Below are 20,560 nucleotides of genomic sequence, written 5' to 3'. Positions count from 1 at the left end.
AAAAGGGGTTTCATTATTTATCCGTCATGACACATAAAACGATATATGATTAGCTGATAATCCCCAAAGCTATAAAACAATGTAGCAAAGTGCACCTGTTAGCTTGAAGAGTTGTTCTTGGCAATTAAAAAAAGTTTTCTGTTTCAAGATGTCGCTTCTGAGGTGCCATCAATGACGTGGGGATCAGCATTTTTAGTTAACTATACTTTTTCTATTATACTGAAATTTTACCTAGGATAATACTTACCAAGTTGGATAATACCTATGATATGCTGTCTTGTATGAAATATGAACTAGAAAGGGGGATATACTTTCTGCAGTTGAAACCTAAAGGGTATTATTTACTCGCCGAAGCTATCATCAATATTCTTCAAAGAGATCAAAATATATACTAATCACTAATGTGTGTTCTAAGGAAAAACAAATAGTAAAATTTATAAAATATTGGGGAGGTATGAATATAAGTTTTTGTTGGACTCAATTAAAATATAGGATTGTCATGTGTGTATTTCAAACCAGATGTACAGTGAAATTTGTGTTTATTTCTTTTATCTCAAGGCTACTTTCAGCTGATCAAATGAAACTCAGTACTTTGGTACTTTTCGGAAAAAAAAAAAAAAATTAAATTGTCTGGGTCCCCACGTTCATTTTCGCTTCCTTATATTTTTACATACCTGCAAGTAATATTTTATGCAACTCTACTGATGTGTACTAAATGTACTTACTTAATAATGTAAAAAAACTAATTGATTTTTTTTTTAAACCCGGAAAAGAATTATATTTTAATATTAATAAATTTTTTTTAGCAGTAACGCTGTTTAAATTTTATATTAATAATTGTTTCCGCCATCTCCATAAATGATTTTTAAACCTGGAATATAAATCACAATGTTGATCACAATCAGCAGTAGAGACTGTTATGTATATGAGTTTTACATATTATACATTCATGGTCTTTATTTCCTGTCTCCGTCCTCATCATCAGCTGTATATATAAAAGAATGTAGTAGTATTTAAACACATTAACTTTTTTTTTTATATATGAAGGTGACTGACCTACAAAGTGTGTAGAGATAAAACATTTGCTGATGAATGTGTTAACTAATTATCATTTTGTTGGAAAACGTTAACAGTTAGTTATATATTCAAGCACATGAAACGAGTAGATTAAGTCTATGAACGTCACCCCTACCTCTTTTCCCCATTTGGTTCATACATCCTTATTCTAATATATACTATTACTGTCATTAGTGCTTAATTCGTTTTGTCAATTGTAGTTTTTAACCCTCTGTTAGTGAAGCGGGATATGTTTCACCCTAAGGTATGTAAAAATGCTTCTTATTTCTATGAATTATAATTTACTCCCTATTCTTTTGAGAATGCTACTGAAACATTAAATCTGACTATATGCAATTCTTTATTTATCTTGATAAAGCCTTGCTTAGGATTTATTTGTATATGGAACAATTTATATTCAAGATTCAATGTATTTAATTAACTATTTTTGATTCATTGGATTCTTCTTTTTGTCAATATGAGCACTAAGGCATATAATGGTATCTAAAAAATTACAACCTCATGAAGAACTAATGGGTGATAATTTAAATAACGTAATTGTTATGATGGTTCATTTTTTGACTTACTAAATATTTTCAAAACAATGAATAAAAAACAATTTGGTGTTTTAATTTTTCACTGTTTTTTATGGGAAAAAATACCATTCAAGATAAACAATGGCATTAAAGGGTTATGGGGACTCTCTTCCATAAAGCTAATAAAAAATGAAAATTTGAAAATATTAATTTTCCAAACAATAAAAATTTATTTTCTTAATAAAGCCTGGGACTTTTAGCTCATGTACTACTCAAAAAGATTTATGTATGGTGGTCAATAAAGGAAGAAAACAATTTATCTCGATGTTTTCACTCTTCCTTACTTAAGAAAAAAATCTCTAATATTTCATAAATAACATTAAAAGCTGATGGAGGACTTTAGGAAAAACTTTTTTATGGCTGCAACGTTTGATTACCAGTGATAATAATAAGAATCGATATTAATCAAGCCATGAAATAAATAAACGTACACATGTCCTCAGTCATGACTATAAATACCGTTACACAATCATGTACATATGTATACATATATCAAGACTATATTATCATATATCTCGAAAGTGAATTATACTTTAAATACAAGTTCTAAATGTCATCATGAGTTAATCAAATAATATTCAAACATTCAAATCTACATAATTAATATATACATTTTGAAAAAAAAAAAGAATGAAGATTATGCATAAGTTTAGCAACGATAATATATGTATATAGGTACATCCAGGGTGGTATTTTAATCCGGAAAATTTAAGGATAACGTATATTCAATTTATTCCCAAAAATTAATTCTGCAATTCACAAATATTATCCTATTTTTGTAGTTGGGAGGGGGGTAATAGTGAAGCAAATCATTCAAACTAAGAACCTCCAGCTTCAACCTCAGGCTCCAACCTGTCACAGCCCTAGATGAGAAACTCCTAGTACATGCTGACCACGACCTCGAAAATAGAAGCCCCCAAGGCGTCAACAGTGTTATGTACACATTTATCAGACCTTATCTCCGAGATATCTAATAGGTAGTTGTCCAAGGGGTTCAGATCCGGTGGGGCTAAGAGTTACAATTCCAAATTTGGACAAACGGCACAAATTTTAAATTCTAGCATAACACCGAATCTTTTAACATCAATTTAAGGTCTATTGCATCATTATCGATGGATTTATTTGCATTATGGGCGAGAACCTGTCTGGAGGAACAAAATAATGGCAGTATTCAGAGGACATCTCAGGGGTTTTGTATTTTGTCTGTTAGAGTTTGGTCAGTAACTGAGCACACCTTCATAAACAAAGATCTCAGGATTGCCATGATATTGAGTTCTAAACTATTTCTGGATTTCAAATTCCCACCCTGTTTGTAATATTTACGTCTGAAACTAGCATGATCATTGTATTTATCATGCAATCTGATGTAATTAAGAACTTACTCTGGACAAGGAAATACAATGTCAAGAGGCAAAATTATTATCTTGCAAACTATTCTCCCAAAGTAATTTAACATATCCGTGACTTCTCAACTCCTATGAAAAATCAATTTCACGTCAGTTGTGATATCTTAATTTAGGAGTACCTACAAAGTATTATTTTTTGCACTTTTATTGGCAAAGCGTGAAAAGGAAATGTCATGGACTTCAAATAATTTTTTGCACAGGATAAAATATCAATTGTATTTATGTTGTTTTAATATGTAGGCAAAATACTATTTGAACTTTTTAAATCATTTAAACATCCCTAGTCTTTTAAAAATGATATGAACTGTAATTACAATCATTTGAATCTTCAAATAAGTATGGGCAATTTTTTTATGTTTCTTCAATGGTATTTATTTGTTCATACTTCAAAAAAGTTTTTTTTATTATAAGAACTTTTGAATATAAATAGTGCTTCCCGACTTATTATAACTTATAATTAATTTTTAGTATAAAATCAACATACCAATTGTTTACATTTCTTAATAATTCTTAATTATTCTAAAAAAGTTTAAATTATATTTTATAGAAGATTATCCAATAAAAAAAAATTCCAATGTCAAAAATCTTATATCCTAGGGTTTTAATCAAAAGTGCAAAAAATTTATCTAAAATATAAAAAGTTCATTTTTTTATTACCTTATAAAGATTGTGAGCTTCTCAATAGCTTTATAAAATAACAATATTGATTTGTTTTTATTATTTGAAATTAAAAAGTAGCTCTATGTTAAATACTATTTATTTTTAAACTTGTGAAATTGTTTATGTTATGTTACAGATATAAGTTCATATTAAGGATTTTTTAATATTAGCATTGCTCTTCTTTGGGTTTGATCAGGTACATTTCTAAAATTCATGTTAGAAATTAAATGCACTTTTTCATAATCTCATGTTAATTTCTGATTTTGTTTCTCACTTTCAAAAATTGACACAAAAATGTCAACATTCAAAATAATAAAATAATATTCAAAATGCTAGGATACATGATTTGACAAGAAGTAAAATAAATTTTGAGAGATTCGTGATCAGCACGCAGAGTATTAATAAGTGCGTAGAATTAGATATTGGACCTTAAAGTTTTTTTTATACTATTTATATCAAATTTCTTCTATAATAAATACCTAAATACAGTTAGACTGTAGGTATTTGAGATCTAAATCATGATTTTGTATTCTGTAGTGCCACAGATTCCAGTTCTATATCATGCTTTCCGGATATTGATTTTTTTTTAAATTCCCGTTTTACAAAAATCAATTATTAAATCATAATTTTCTGCCTTCGTAAACATTATGTATACCAAAAAAATTGAGATGTATACATGAAATACAAAAAAATAAAAAATATTTTGCCTCAGGACACTTAAAAAGATTTCCCTTCAATATTTCTCCTGTTAGGAGTGAAAGTTTTTATATACAAGTGTACAATATATTCTTACCAATAAGTATATGTTCTCTCTAAATTATGTTTTATTATAAAAGAGGGGTTCGTCATTTTCCAAAGTCATATCTTTATTTATTTACAATAATGGTCTGTTAGCGTAAAGTTAATATTTAACAAAAATGAAGGAAAGGAGAAAATCCAAGTATTCCTTTAACTTAATATAAACATACAACCCAATATTTCATAAACATATTTAAGTCAATTATAGACTCTGTATTTAAATTTCAGAGATTATTTCAGATAACCAATCATATTAATGCAATGTTTAAAAACTTTTTTTTTTCATTTAAACAACTGATATTGGCCCCAATATGGCCACTTTCAAATAAAATATCTCAATTTATGGTTCTTTTATTTTGACGATCATTTTTGGTTACATTAAATGCAATTTGGATACCTCCAAAAGGTTAATAAGTGTAATTTGTTTATAAAAATTGACGACAATTGGTGAGAGGGTGCAAATGCAATCTGCAATTAATTTTAAGAAAAATCATTCTAGCTTTTTTTTGTTGTTGTTGTTGGGCCACAAAGTTTTTTGCCCGAGATTTTTTTGAGTACTGCAAGTAGTAATTAAATTAGTGAGTTTCGTAAAATCAAATTATAACACAATTATGTGAGATTCATTAATTAACTCTTTGGTGTGTACACATACGTACTATGATAGGTAGTAGTTGTATATAATTAGAAGTATAACAACTAGGCAAATGCATTAGGACCATATAAGTATGTATATTTTAATTTCCGGGCATAAATATGTAAACTACTCTGCGGAAAAAAATAATTTTTTCTGTTATTACTTCTACTTATTCAATAACAATATTGTTTTTTTTACAATACGTTACAACAAATCTAATGTGTATTATTAACATAGTCTTTGAGTTGTAGTTTTTGTATGAAATAAAAATTAATATTTATATTAAAAATAAAATTACCATTATTTAACAGTCCACGTTTTGTTGCTCAATCCTGTACATAATTTAAATACTTAGTTATACTTTTTTTATCTCTTGTTTTAAAATATATATATACATACATATGTGTAATAAATGATGACCTCAGATAGGTTAACTAAAAGGATAGAAAGGGAGAGAGAGGACATGAGATGACCTTACGAAATATAATCTAAATATTATAATTATCTTACACATGAACGTTATACATATTTTGTGTTACTCTCGTTTTAATTGGTTTCTTAAAAGGAATTGATTTTATAATTTATTTAAAAATGGTCATACCTGAGAAGGTCTCATGTATAAATAGAGTGTGTTATTATTGACGTGACAGTTTGCAGCATTAGAATCCCAATGTAACACCCTGTTTTTATCAACCAAAATCGACAAATTAATTATAAAAATATGAAGAGACATTCGTCCAATGACTATTAAAATCGAGGTCTAGGCTGTAGAAAATGAAACAGTAATTGCAAGCTCTGTTAACATTAGGTAATTACGAGACTTGGGTATGAAGTACGGAATTATTATTAAGATAAAGATTAATTTAATTAATTTCTTCCACAAATAATCCTTTGTTAAAGTAACTCCTCTTTAATATTCAGCTCAATTTCTTAAACTAACTTTTCCACACTTCCTATCCCTGTGACGCCACTATATAGTGTTATGAATATAAATTACTGAGTTATTTTTCTATTTTCTTATATAATAATTGTAGTAAAAATAAATCCAGTATTTTTCATATAGATGCCTGGTGTAATGTTTGTCTAGCATTAAATAAGTACGATCAATTTACACTAGATGGTGTTAGAAAGATTACATTTTCTACTAAACAGCTGATTAAACAGTTTTGAGATTTTTTTGTCTCCAATTTGTTTTGGGCACGTCAAAGATGGATGCAAGCAAGGTAGATGAAAATGTTAATAGTGTTTATGACCCTGGAACTGTAAAAACCAATCATGATCAACTTTGGTTTTGTCTATTTCGTTCTGGTAATTTTGAAGTCAAATATGCACAACGCTCTGGAAGGCCAATTGTCAAAAATGTTAATAAAATAATGCAAATTGTGGAGTTTGACCGTGATGAAAGTACTGTTTTGATTGCTAAGGAGATATATATTAATAGAAAAATATGGATTTTTGATGGATTTATTTTTACCACATCTTATATATAAACTTTACTATAAATGAAGAAAAAACCAACGAAACTGATGTATTTTTTGGAAAAATGATTTTAACAATTTCATTCATTTTTTTTGTGTGTAATTTAATATATTTAATATGATCAATTACCAAATTGAAGACGTCACATAAAACTTTAATATTTTTCATGCATATAATTTAAGAAAGTAAAATTATTAATATTTCTATTTTTTTCAAATGCATCTAAACAAATTTAGAGATATAAAGTTTTTTTCAGTCAATTGTGCAGTTCTTTTAACATAATTTCCAATATAACCACCTTTGTTCTTTTATTAGATAAATATTGTGAGTTTGTAAATCAATACATTCTTTGTTGACTCATAGTAAAAAATTAGCCAAAAAATAAATGAAATTAGAAGAAGTAAAAATATTGCTAGACACGGATATTTTACAAAATATAGGATCAAGCAAACCATAACTTTGTTGTTTTTTTTTGTATTGAAATCGTATGGAAAAAGAGATTTTATCATCACAAAATTCCAAAAACATTTTTTTTTTTTTTTTTTTGTTAAAATATATTATACGAAAAAAATGTAGTAAATATTCATATTTGAATGCTGGTTATAGATGGATAGACGTGTAAATATGTACATACCATTCTTCTAACGACATCTTTTTATGTCTATTCATTATAATTATCAAAAAATACCTCAATTAACAAAATATTTTTTTACATTCATGATGAGTTTACATTATACATAATTTATATAAATAAGTAAAACTTTATCCTTGTCATTGTGGCTATCAACGCAGTCAGAGGTATACATTAAGTGAAAAAATAGGTGGAGTGAATTTTTTTCTAATATTGTACATGCATTGTAATTTTCATTTTATTCAAATCATTGTATTTACATACACAGTTTGGGGGTCAAACTTATTCTTTAATTGTGTAAATTTGTATCATTCATGGATATGGATTGACTTGTATTTAAAAATTCAAGGTTTTTCTGTAAAAAAAAACCACGAGACCGTAATCAAAAAGGCCGGGGTGCAAGGTCTACATAATACTAGCAGAATTTATCAGCCACATTTATATTAAATTATATATACAGATTTGGGAAATAAAATTTCAGTATGATATAATAACAATTTTATCCCCGTTATTTTTAGTATGAAATTGTATTATGCAATGAAACGACAGTTGAAACAAAAATAAACAAGTTATGTGCTTATCAGATGTCTCTATAAGTAAAAATGTGGGAGTAACAACAAAAAAAGGAACGCCTTTGTGATCTCCTCCGTGACTATGTTAATGCCAAAAAGGCGTCAGAGACTGTTGGCATCTCCTTCCGGAGTGCCTACAATATTAAAACGTCCATTTCAACCTCATACAACCAAGAAGAACTAAAACTTATACATCAATACTATGGATGACTTATGGCCTGACACCATTTGACCCTTCTGCAGCCTTGACCTCAACCCTCTGTACTTTGTAGTTTGGGGCGAAGATGGTCTCCCTCCCGTTTCAACAAAATTTGGATTCATTCTTTGGTGTCATTGTTAGAGTGTGGCACGCCATGTGCACGGCCTTCATTGTCAAGAGCTGGCAATCCGTTTGGTGGCGTTTTGGGACTATTATAGCTTGCGGAGGAGAACATAATGAATAAAAAATATATCATATTTAAGCAATTTACAATTTTATTTTGCGTTTTCCTTTCTGGATTCCATAAAAATCCCGTTTTTCGTAATTTATTTTTGCTACTGCAAGTTTTGGGTCCACACTATATAGTCATTCCAATCAGCCTCCCCCAAATAAAATTCCTGTAAATACGGCACTAAACATATATATATCTGAAAATATTTTGAGTTCATAAATAAATATTCATAATTTGAATCAATTCAAATTTAAAAGGTCATATTTATGTTTTGTATTATATAACTAAAGTATTATTACTTAAGAAAATCATCATAGAAAAAAGTGCCATTTATTATGATAGGTTGTCTGTCAATTCAAACGCAATAGAATAATTATAAATTGATTTTTTTATTGCAACGGTCATATTGGAACTAAATAAAGATTATCATATGTCAAATGAAGAATCTATGTCTTAGCTAATAATCTTCGGCTCCTCAACTTATCCTAAACATTTGATTATAAAGTCTATCATTTAGAGAAATATGGAAATGAAAGATTGGGTTTTATGTATTTATGATGTGTCCAAAAATAAAGTGGACCATTCTACGTTTCTTTATTTTTGTTTTAACTTTTCTTTGATTTAGCTCACTTCATTAAATAAATGAAAAGTTTTCAAACAATGTATAATAAATTTCTTTGATTTTAATACTTAAAAAAGAAGCATATGTTCACTTTTTACTATTCTTATCTCTATTTAGGCCATTTTTTTACAAAATATGTTCTATCAAATGTTATATATAGGAAATCTCGTGCAGATGTCTTAGCAATACAGCGAGGAGTATAAGGGCTTCTCAGAACGCCAGTTAGGAGCCATTGCATATATATATCAAAAGTGTATGATATCAATAGTTCAATTTTAACAAACTATTCTTATCAAATACCTTTTATCTACCAAACTGTATTATTGAATATATATCATTATAAATAGCCAAAGGTAGATATTAAATTACTGGTAATTTTATTTTTAACTTCCTATAACTATTTAATATTTATTTAAATATAAAATATAGAATATGATTACACCTTAAATACACTTGTGATGGCAAACGCAGTCATCTATGGGGAGAAGTAAGATAAATAATCAAAATATTCTTAAAAAAGATGAGTAACTGTACCCTCATAGATCAATGACCTTTTTCTTAAACAATATTAACTCCACGACTATGATTTTACGATACGTTACTACAACAACAAACTCAATTTAAGTACTTATAAATATATATATATATAATCATTTATAATCAAATCTTTTCACAGACTACAAACAATACATTTCATCTTACTTGTACATTAGGATGGTTTTATTTTTAACTTTTTTCGAATTTCGATTACAAGTAGTTTAGAAAAATGTCAATTGGTAATAAAATAATCCATGCAAAATTTCATTTTCCTACGACGTTATCTATAAATAGCACATCTAATTTAAAGTTTGAAAGGATACAAAAGTTTATTTCATACATACGGATAAAATTACACCCTTCATCATTATTGTGCATTAATTGATTATGATGGACATTATTCTAACATATAACAAATTTTTGAACTTTTATTTTCTAAAGCTACCCTATAAGTAAAAATAGCAAATAACTTTAGAAAATTTTGATTTTTCCTATCACAAAAGTAAAAAAGGATGTGCACTATACGAAGATCATCATATTTTTTTAACTTCTTTTATTCCAATGTATAGTTTCAAAAATAAACCTTGAAAACAATTTATAGGCAAAAAAAAAAAATCTAATAAAATTATTTTTTTCAAAATCACTTAAAATGTCCTTTAAGTATCTATAGTCACTAAGTCAAGAGTTTCTAACTTTTTTCATTATTTGATCGATATGTGCGACCTAAGAAAGATCATCTAGGACAATGTTTTTTTGTTATATGGCTAATTTTTATCTTAAATGACAATGTTTCTGCAGTAGCCGTCATCAAAATTCGAAAAATATTGAAAATCAAACCGCTTTATTGTGCATACATCAACTGATTCTTTTTCATTATTTATGTTTCGTCTTCCAAGTAATGTACAGATTAATAATGTATGTATGTATTAAAAAGTGAAATTTGTGCCCTAGTAAATGCAATGATGCTGGTTTTTTTGTTGTTGTTTTTAGTTTTCAAATTACCGTTGTTTTTAACCATTATGTGTTTCCCTTTTCTATTTTTCGTTTTCATTTTTTTCCATCATGTTTTCAACACGTACACGAATTTTTTTGCGTCTATGTATACTCTGTTGCAAATAAACAAATATAAATTACATATATTAGCAAAAATGCTTAAAGTTCTACGCATAATGTTGACCTAACGCAAAAAAGCTATCCGAATAACACCTAAAAAAAAAAATAACTTTCAATATTTGGTTTACTATATTTTCGCCAATGTTGAAGCTAAGATATTCAATTTTTGCTATGACCATTAAAATAATTTAGTCACTAGATAATTAAGTATATGTGTTTTACAAAAGTTTGTTTATTTTACAATAATTTTATATATTCCTCTGTTGGCTTCGATAGAAATTGAAAATAAATAATAAAATAGTAAGATTTTTGTGTTTAAATTTATATTCATACAATTGATAAATCAAATTATTGAAAGCTCATGTAAAAAAAAAATTCATAATTACAGTTGATTATTTATAATTCAAATAAAATTGAGAAGATCTCAAAAACTCGAATTATCAAATGATATTCAACAAATTCGAATGTTTTTCTTCGAAAAAATGTAAGCAAAAATTAAGACTTATAATCACTCTCAAATAAATTAAAGAATATATCTGTTTAAATTTCTAGAGTAATGTTAAAAAAAAATTTATAATTGAAAGTTTTTCTAAAAAACAAAATTGACCAGTAATATTGAAGTTTCTTGAAATTATATTTAAATAAGAAAAAATATTTTGATTTGACTAAAATAAAAAGAAGATCAATAACAAATGATATCATTTTCTCCCCAGTAATTAAATATATTATACTTTATATATAAGGTATTTTTTCCAGAGTTGCAAACTGAGAAAAAATAATGAATTATTTGTGCGTGAACAATATAATCAAATATTTATCTTTATAGTTTTTTTTCTTTACTTAATACTCTTGAACAAAAAAAAACACAAGAAAGTGTATATATATATATATATTGAAAAATATGCCATGGAAAGTTATGTGTAACAATACCAAGAACTAAAAATTAAAAAAAAAAAAAAAATAGAGAGAAAAGAACTAAAAGAGAGTAAATAACACCTCTGTAATATTTTTTACTCCACATATAAATATGAGTTTTTAAAGATGATTAAAAAGTTTCTCTTTTGTAGGGGTTAAACATAAAAATAAATAGTTAAATGCATACTATCTGGGTAAATATTCAAATATTATCTCTCAAATATGAAGAATCTTTTCACAAAGAGATATAATGGCCTTACGTACAGTCTAAAATCCATTTGAAAATTTAAAAAAATGATTTATTGAAAAAATATCAGCAAATTTTGGAAAGGGTAATTCATAAATACTACTAAGGAACACTTTATTTGCATTCTCAATCAATAAAACCATCTATCGTATGCCTTAATGACCAGTTCCAGCCTGGTGCGGAACTTTACACAGGACTATGTACAAAACTTTAACTTTTGCTAGACCAAATTTGCAAATTTTTTGGCCTTGGACTACTATCCACATCATCTCCCGACTTCGGCCCTCTGTACTATTATTGCTGAAGCACAAAGGAGAGTAACTCAAACAGCACCCACCACAACAGTCTTGACTCACTCAAGTCAATAATTAATGAAGCATGGGAGGTCCCTTCCACGGACAGGTTGTTTCAGCTTGGTCCTCATTTTGGCAACGTGTCGAGGCTATCATTGCAGCTAAGGGAAAATGTATTTAATACCTCAAATAGTAATTATTAAACTCTTAATATACCAATTTTCAATTTAAAAGTATAAGAGATAATAAAATAAGTATATGACACCATTCTTGAATATTATTATATTTATTTTCAGCCACACTCTATAGGGAGAAAATAATTCATTCTTTTATAACATCAGCAAAGACAGTCAGTTAGTTTCTTTGATTTAGAAAAAAAATTATATATATAAACTCAACAATTTCGCTAGAAAAAAAATCAAAAATCTTCATTTTTGTCCGATATACAAAAGACAAAAACATTTTTGACCTCAAAAATACCAAAAGATTCTTATTTCAGATAATTATAAAACTCTAACGTGTTAAATAATTTACATAGACACTTATGGATGTAATCAAACCTAACCAATCAGCTTACAAATGACTTTAGTTGTTTAGAATTGATCATTGACGTCAAAAACTAGGAAGCGAAGCTTTGTTCTTAAATGATATGATCCCCATTAACATAGTATATACATAGGTACTTCTTTTTGGCATTTGATTTAGACACATTTACACGGTTCTCATTGCTATTCATATGTATCTGAATGTGAGATGTAGTTTTATATTTAAATACGTAGGAGATAATTTAACGGATTATCTTACAGAGATGAAAGATATCATTGGTGTCTAAATATATTTATACAGGGTGAGGGTTTCAAATCCAGAAAAAGTTTAGACCTCAATATTATGGCATTTCTAAGATCTATGTTTATGAAAGTTTGACTCTCAGATTCAACATACTAAATTGTTTTTGAACAAATACAAAATCCTTGTGAGTTCCTCCGAATACAAACACCGTGTGCCCTTTATTGTATATCCCCGTGCCAAGTGTAAGTCCAAAAACGAAGATAAATCCACAGATAATAAGACTAAAGAGCTAACACTGATGTTAACTGATTCACTTTCATGCTATAATTTTAAAATGTTGCCGTTTGTCCAAATCAAGTTATTTGAACAGGATTTATTCCGGAAGAAGCAGCACTTTTAAGACCTGTATGTTTTTGACAAAGGAAATATGTCATCCTAGCTCGTCAAATATGAGCCCCTTGATCTATTATGTTTGGGGCGTCTTGAAAAGAAAATTCAATAAACGTTCATATAACACAGTCGACTTCTTACGGGCTTCTATTCTTAAGGCAGTGGCCAACATGGACAATTAGTTCCTTTTCATGGTGTTTGACATGTTGGAGGCTGTGGTTTAAGCTGAAATTGGTTGGTTTGAGTAATTGACTTCACTATTAACCCCGTCATGTAAGAGCAAAATATTTGTAAATTGCTAAATTCAAAAATATATTATAAAATTTTGAAAATTTAAATCATAAATACAATCAAGATACATCTTATTTGCATTCTCCATCAATATAGCTTCATTTGGCTTTAATGACTAGTTCCACCCTGGTTCAGGATTCTGCACCTCAGTTCTTCATATAGTTCTTCATTAGGTTAGCTTATGTAATGATAATATTGGCCTTTAGTTGGTGCCTTGCTGTGTATCGGACCCACAAAAGCCTTAATTTGAGCTCCTTTAATGGTTCAGACTTCCAAAAGCTTTCCTCAGAGGTGACGAAAATTAAAAAAGTCCAGGGCGGAGCAGTCGCGTATGTAGGGAGGCCAAGAGGTTTTTCTTCAGCTTGTTCAAGAGAATTTGGCACTGAGTCACACTCATTACTTTATTCAAAGGTGTCAAACCATGACGAGAAGCTCTTTTGTACAGAAGTAAAGAAGAACCAAGCCTTTATAAAGTCCAAAGTTGCAAATTTCTGGATTTCAGAAAAATTGGATCTGAGTCCTCGGGCTATTATGTGGGGAGTGTCTTGAAGATAAAGTTGAATAAAAGTGCACATAACATATTTGTGTGCATTTAGGGTTTCCATTCCTAGGCAGTTGCCAACATGAACAAGTAGTTCCTTATCAAGGCCTGTGCCAAGTTGGAGCCTGTGATTTAAGCAGAATTTACTTAATTACAAAAAAAAAATTATTTGTGAATTTCTGTATTAATATTTGGGACATAAGTTGTAATATACAAATTCCTTAAATTTTCTGGATTTATAATTCCCACCCTGTATATACAGTTATGATTATATTCATATAGAAATATATATATATACTTAAAAACTTCCCTCTATTTTGATACACGCTTTAACACAACATCTGTAGAATATAATATACATGTTGATGCCTGGCTAAAGAGATAAAATAGGCTTTGGTGTTATTTCTTGAGCCATAAGTGTGTGTTTATAAATATAGAAGATCATTATATTGTACTTTATCCGCTCTTACTAGGGGGTTTGCTTAAATATACATGCTTATATGTAGGGAACGTTTGTCTGTAAGGTTGTTGGTTTTTTTATGTAAAAAAAAAAATAATAAAAAGTAAAATTATGTTAGATATGTACAAAACAGCATACTCCAACAATATATATCCATATAATTTGTACAACAACAGACATTCATTCACGTCTCAGTATAAAAATGTTTTTGTATTCTTTTTTTCTCTTATATGCCATGTATAATTTGGATATAATTAACTTAAAATATTTAGTTTTGTACTATTTTTTAATTTATGCTATAATACCTATTCAAATGTACTAACTTAATTCTTTTTGCTTTTCAGATGTTCGCCGGAAATGACTTTATCAGAAGCGAGTACACTGCATTCTCTAGCCTGTTGGAAAGAGGACTGCTCCTACATCAAAGAGTTCATTTCAAAGAACTCTTTACCACAAATTGTGCGCATTGTTAAAGGGCATTATCAGGGCCTGGGAACGTCCAGCTCTCTCTCTACACATTCCAACTCCGTGGTTCTCCTACTTAACTTTGGAACACAAAAAAGGATTCATGCACAATGTGTGAAGTTTAAAGATAGTCGGAAGGTATCAGCTCTAGGACCAAAACTTGCCATCCCATCTACATATGAGGGGTATTTTGAAATACTAAGTGAGGATGGACGATGTGTTCGGAGTATGGAAAGTGTGGAAGAACTTTGTCGGAGATTTCCAGACTCTGTCTTAGTGAGAGAAAATGTACGAGCTTTCGTATCCAAAACCAATGATGAAACAGATAGAATTAAAGATAAAACACGTATAATCGCTGCGGGGGAAACACTTTTATTGATTGGTGAAGTCAATTCCAACTCCTCAACCAATGGATCAAATTCTTTAATTTCCTCCTCATCAGGCTCTTCATCGTCCTCTGCACCACCCTCGAACCATCACTCTTCATCACATTCAAATCGCTTTCTTCGTTGCTTTGATGAACGAGGTGAAAATGTTTTTTTGCCTTATGAGGCTCGTGGAAAATTTAGTGTGATTGCTAAAGAAGACGGAATTTCTGGAGTGCATTCAGTTTCTAATATATTGAATAAACGACTTCCACTCATGGCGCGACTTGCATCTGGAGGGCCTTCACCTGTTGGGTTACGTAATTCTCAACCTTTTGTACCAGAAATGAGACTATTTTCATCTGTGCAGGAGGATGTAATCATGGCATTTACCCTTAATGGCAAGGAGTCATGTCAACTAATTCCTTTACCTCCAACTGTGCTATTGAAAGTACAAGGGGCTTCAAATCACGATGTTCTTAAACAAACTACTGAGTTCTCAAGACTTATCTCAAAAGCCAAGGAGCTTGGTGGACACATCATGAATAAATTGCTTGTTCATGATATCAGCATAGGAAGAGACTTAAGGCTTCATGGATTAGATAAACAGGGAAACAAGCAGAGCTCACGAGTTAACTCATCTCCTCCTCTCACTACGTCGAATACCAATAACACATCCAACATGAACAACAGTAATGTTAACCTTGGGAGCCCTACACATAAAAGCATAGAAGATTATGATGAAATTGAACAAATATACGACTATGTACGAGGATTTGCTCCTTTACCAAAGGGAGCAAAGCCTTGGGCATTGGATGAAGTGCCAGAACCTCCTCCTCTTGAAACCCTTCCTACTCGGCTCAATAAAAATGGCAATAACCATCATAGCTCGATGGATTATATTGGAAGTAATTATGCGTGGATGGGCTCTAGTCAGTATTTAAATGACGTCAAAAGACTACCCGATAACATGAAACTTATTGGTAATTGTAATATTATTAAGCCCGAAGTGAAGAAACGCCCCAGTACAAAGGAGCTGAAACCTTCTTCAAAGTCTAATGAAAATAAAAATCCTCAAAATGACCCATCTCAAAGGTCTCGCTACATTAAATCCGCCAATCACAGACAAGTGGGTCAAAAGCATAAATTTTTTCGCAGCAATAAGAAAGAGTCCTCCCCTCCACTATATCATAATCATCCCGCCGTAACCAGGCCCTCTCCTCTTTTCAATCTAAGGTACAAGAGTTTAACAAATTTAGCTGGAAATCATCCAGGAGTCGTAGCTTATAGTCCAGATTATGATACTCTCAATTCCAGCAACTCTGGTGGTAAAAATTCTGGAGGAGGAGATTCTGGAGGCTCAAGAAATCTTCCAGAGAAGAGAAGTCGAAAGCTTTGCCGTCCAAAATCTCTCACAAACCTCGTTTGGGGCAATGCCCCCTCAATTCCTACTCCATCTCTAAACAACGGTGTCAAAATAGTGAGCGATAAATCCAACAAACATCCTCCTCCAGGTCTCTACGCTCATCGAAGACTCTCAAAAGAACTCTCTACTTCCTCAGCAATTCATGGACGGAAATTAGGATCTTCTGGAAATATTGGAAAAAGGATTGGAACATTATATCTATAATAAAATATTCATAATTTTAATTACAAATATTTGATGAACGCACATACTTGTAATATCGTACTTCTTTGATTATAAATCAAAAAAATATATAAAAAATATGTAGAAATAATATATCGAGTAAGTGTGACAGCAACTACATACTTTAAAATTTTTTTCTTCACAAAAAAAGTAGATAATTCGTTAAAATTAAGTATCATAGGAGTAGATTTATAAAGTTATGTTAATTATATTTTGTTATAATAGCATTACAAAAAGTTATTGTTGATTTTGGTTATGTAGTAATTAATGTTATTTTTTCTCGTCTTTTATTAAAATATTTCACAGTTTTAATCAAATTATAGTTCTTGTTTTTTGTTTTTTTTTACTTTACAAACACACAAAAAGAAAATTACGCAAGTTCATAATGGTTTACATAAACTGGCTTTATGTAAAAAAACATTATATTTTATTCTTTGTTTTTAATAGATGCTTCTTTTCCTATAATGCCCAGATAATTATTAATTGTATTCAATCAAGAGTTTTGAAACCATTGGATACGATAGGTTATTATGATTATACCATACAAAATATATTGCATTATACATATATATTTTTTCAATATCAAAACAAAAAAAATATTTTTGTTGTATTTTGTCTCATGATATAAAACGAAATAAAGTTATTAGAAAAACTATTTGTATATGAAGTTAATGTCATTATATGTTTTAAAGAGGAGAAACATACAATCAACAGAAGGGCAATAGTTTTCAGAATCTATTAGTAACTAGACTTGAAAAATGGTTTTCTTAACATGTGATTACTGGTACCCTGAAAGTGTCAGCCTTTATTATAAATAATTAAATGGGGGATGTTTAAATAAAAAAACTCAATATAGCTATTAGAAAAGGAAAAACGGTTCACGTGTGTGCTCTTTCTTCTTTTTTGTTCATTATTTAATAATCGAGTGTGAGTTGACGTATCCCTCTTAAAGAAGATTTCTCCCTTATCTTTGGTATAAGTAAATTTAAAATGCATAACAAATATATTTGAACTGAAATATAATTATAACATTTTCCCTGCATCAATGCTATTTTAAATGTAGAAAGTTATTCTCTTTATACGAATAATTTATTTCCTCCTTACACAATCATGAAACAAACAGCTAATATTAAGATAGCCCTTAAATTAATTGTGCTATATGCCTCACTATCGCCTCTTCCTCGCTCTCTTACAAAAACCATCTCTCTTAATGATACACTTTGCAACTTTTGCAAAGAAGAATAAGGAACATCACACCTGTTATATGAATATAAAATACTGCGATGCTTATATGATACACGGGCAAAAGAATTAGGATAATTTTTGGAAGGTCATTGGTAAGGGAGGATTTATTTTTCCTCACATCAAAAAGTAAGCTATACTAGCATGGAGTGTTTTTAAATCTAAAGTATGACTTGTATGCAATCAAGGAAAAGAAAGAAAAAATTGTTACATCTATTTTAATTATAAATATTTTAGAAATTTTATTGGTCTAGGGGTTGGGACTTTTTTTAAATCAGATTATTGTTTGTGGTTGATTTATCTGAAAAATAAAATTTTATGCCTTTTTTGATATTTTTAACGTTTCTAAAATCTTTATATATGAGTACCAGAATAAACTAATACTAATATCTCTAAGAAATATCGAATTGAATAGTTTTTGGTCAATATATCTATATAATAAAAAGGTTCTAATTTATTAACAAATCCTTTCGGAAAGGATTTGCAAACCTGTGAGGAGGATATGCATTAAATATATGGGATTCCAGATGTTCATAGGATTACGTAAACTTTCATTACTCAAAATTAGTTATAGAAACTTGGTTGTACCTACATAATATATTCAGGGTTTTTTTTTTAAAAAATAATATACTTATTTTTTATGCATAATGATTGGTAATTTATTACTATAATTGGACAAAATATGATTTTCTACGTGCGTGAGACTTTTTGCAATTACAATCTGAATATGATATTTATTTTCCAAATATTACTCATTGGTCAAATAGAGAGTGCAATTCTATTTGACCAATGAAAGGAACATCAATAAAGTAATACTGAGGCATAGAATTCGAGATACTAGGAAGTTTATCAACGTCATTTTGTTTTCCATTTTTTACCCACTTCAGTCATATTTCCTATTTTTTCTAGGTATATACTTACAGTTATTAGTGTGTAATTTGTATTTTGATTAATTTTCCGTGTGTAATTCTATAGAAATAAACATATTAAGGAACATCCGCGGTAAGTAATTACTTTATGATATAAAAAAATTGAAACTTTTGTCAAAAATAACTGTTAATTTTAAAATCTATAATAAAAACACATAAGAAAGACCAGTCCTTGCGGAAATTTTTGCTTTGACATTTAAAAAAATATAAAACATAATATATTCAGGCCCTATTTTACTCTTATATATTATTGTATATAATAAAAAAAAACATATTCATTTGGGAAAATTAAAAACGCCGTCTTTATTCCAGGTATTAAGAGTTCCATAACAAAGGATATGTTAGGGATGTACAAGAGTAAGTTTTTTTAGGCTGAAATTACAAAAAACTTTCATAAAATACATAATAATTCAATGACTGTAATAAGTAGAGTTGTATAAAATATGACAATTTATACGTTAATTATTATTTTCCCACGAGAGACCATCTGAGTAATATGTAATTATTGGTATGTATGATCATGAATGCCAGAGTGTATAAATGTATATTTCTGGGAGTATTATGGATATAAGTCCTTTGTAGAGTCACAGTAGAATTGAACATCGACATCGGAGTCATTCTAGCTTATATTTTTGCTAGATAAAGAGTGGGATTTGTGTATATTTATTTCCTTATTTTGATAATAATAGCTAATTTAATTAAACTTCATGGCACCTAAGCAGTTCTCTTCCCAAAGATTCTACAAACGGTCCGTGTTATTTTTCTTCTTGACATACTAAGAAGTAATATTTTTAGGACTCCATCTATTTCTATAAAGCTTAGAGAAAAGTATTTACAATGTAGTCACTTATTAGGTTTGAAATCAACGAGCCAATCCTATTTGTAAATAACAGTAGAGTATTTTTTTATGTCTTATAACATGACCAATGGATTAATCATCACTAATGCGTATGTACATATATTAATTCTTAGAAGTTAATCATAACTAAGACTAAGGAGCGGCGAAAAATAAGGTAACTCTGATACTAATTAATTAATTTGTAGTTTCATCAATATATTCACATTTTTCACAAAGAATGCACAACGATATTTCTTGTCAATATATAATATATTGTTATAGTTAAAAATTAATTCAACATTATGTTAATCTATTATGTTGGCCGTCAATACAGAGGCAAACTCAATTTTTTCCCCCCAAAATCAACTCCACCCAGAAATATAAACAAACAAAGGCTATAATTTAACAAAAATATGCCAAGAAATTATTGGATTATATATATTACTTGTTTAATTCCATCAAAAAATTTGCTCTATTTTATTTGTTAATCCAATTTTAATAAAGTTTCGTTATGTCGAAAAACTTATTGTTATAAAACTAAATAATAAAATTTAAGATATGCAACTCAATCCACCTTTAAGTTCTGAGTTCCATTTAAAAATATGAAATTGA

At 29.0% G+C, this 20,560-nt stretch overlaps 1 protein-coding gene across 2 annotated transcripts in view; it reads left to right on the top strand.

The window, feature by feature from the left end:
• The window catches only part of sano (CABIT domain-containing protein serrano), a 40,657-nt gene extending 23,063 nt beyond the window's left edge, over positions 1-17,594 (top strand). For both annotated transcript variants that reach the window (XM_040712179.2, XM_071888125.1), the window contains exon 2: positions 14,806-17,594. In XM_040712179.2, coding sequence (XP_040568113.1) covers positions 14,819-16,921 — 2,103 coding nt within the window. In that variant the 5' untranslated portion in view covers positions 14,806-14,818 and the 3' untranslated portion in view covers positions 16,922-17,594. The remainder of the gene's footprint in view (positions 1-14,805) is intronic.
• Positions 17,595-20,560: the final 2,966 nt, after the last annotated feature.

Source organism: Lepeophtheirus salmonis, chromosome 5 (genome assembly GCF_016086655.4).
Source record: "Lepeophtheirus salmonis chromosome 5, UVic_Lsal_1.4, whole genome shotgun sequence".
Taxonomy (NCBI): domain Eukaryota; kingdom Metazoa; phylum Arthropoda; class Copepoda; order Siphonostomatoida; family Caligidae; genus Lepeophtheirus; species Lepeophtheirus salmonis.
This window is presented reverse-complemented; position numbering and strand designations above follow the sequence as displayed.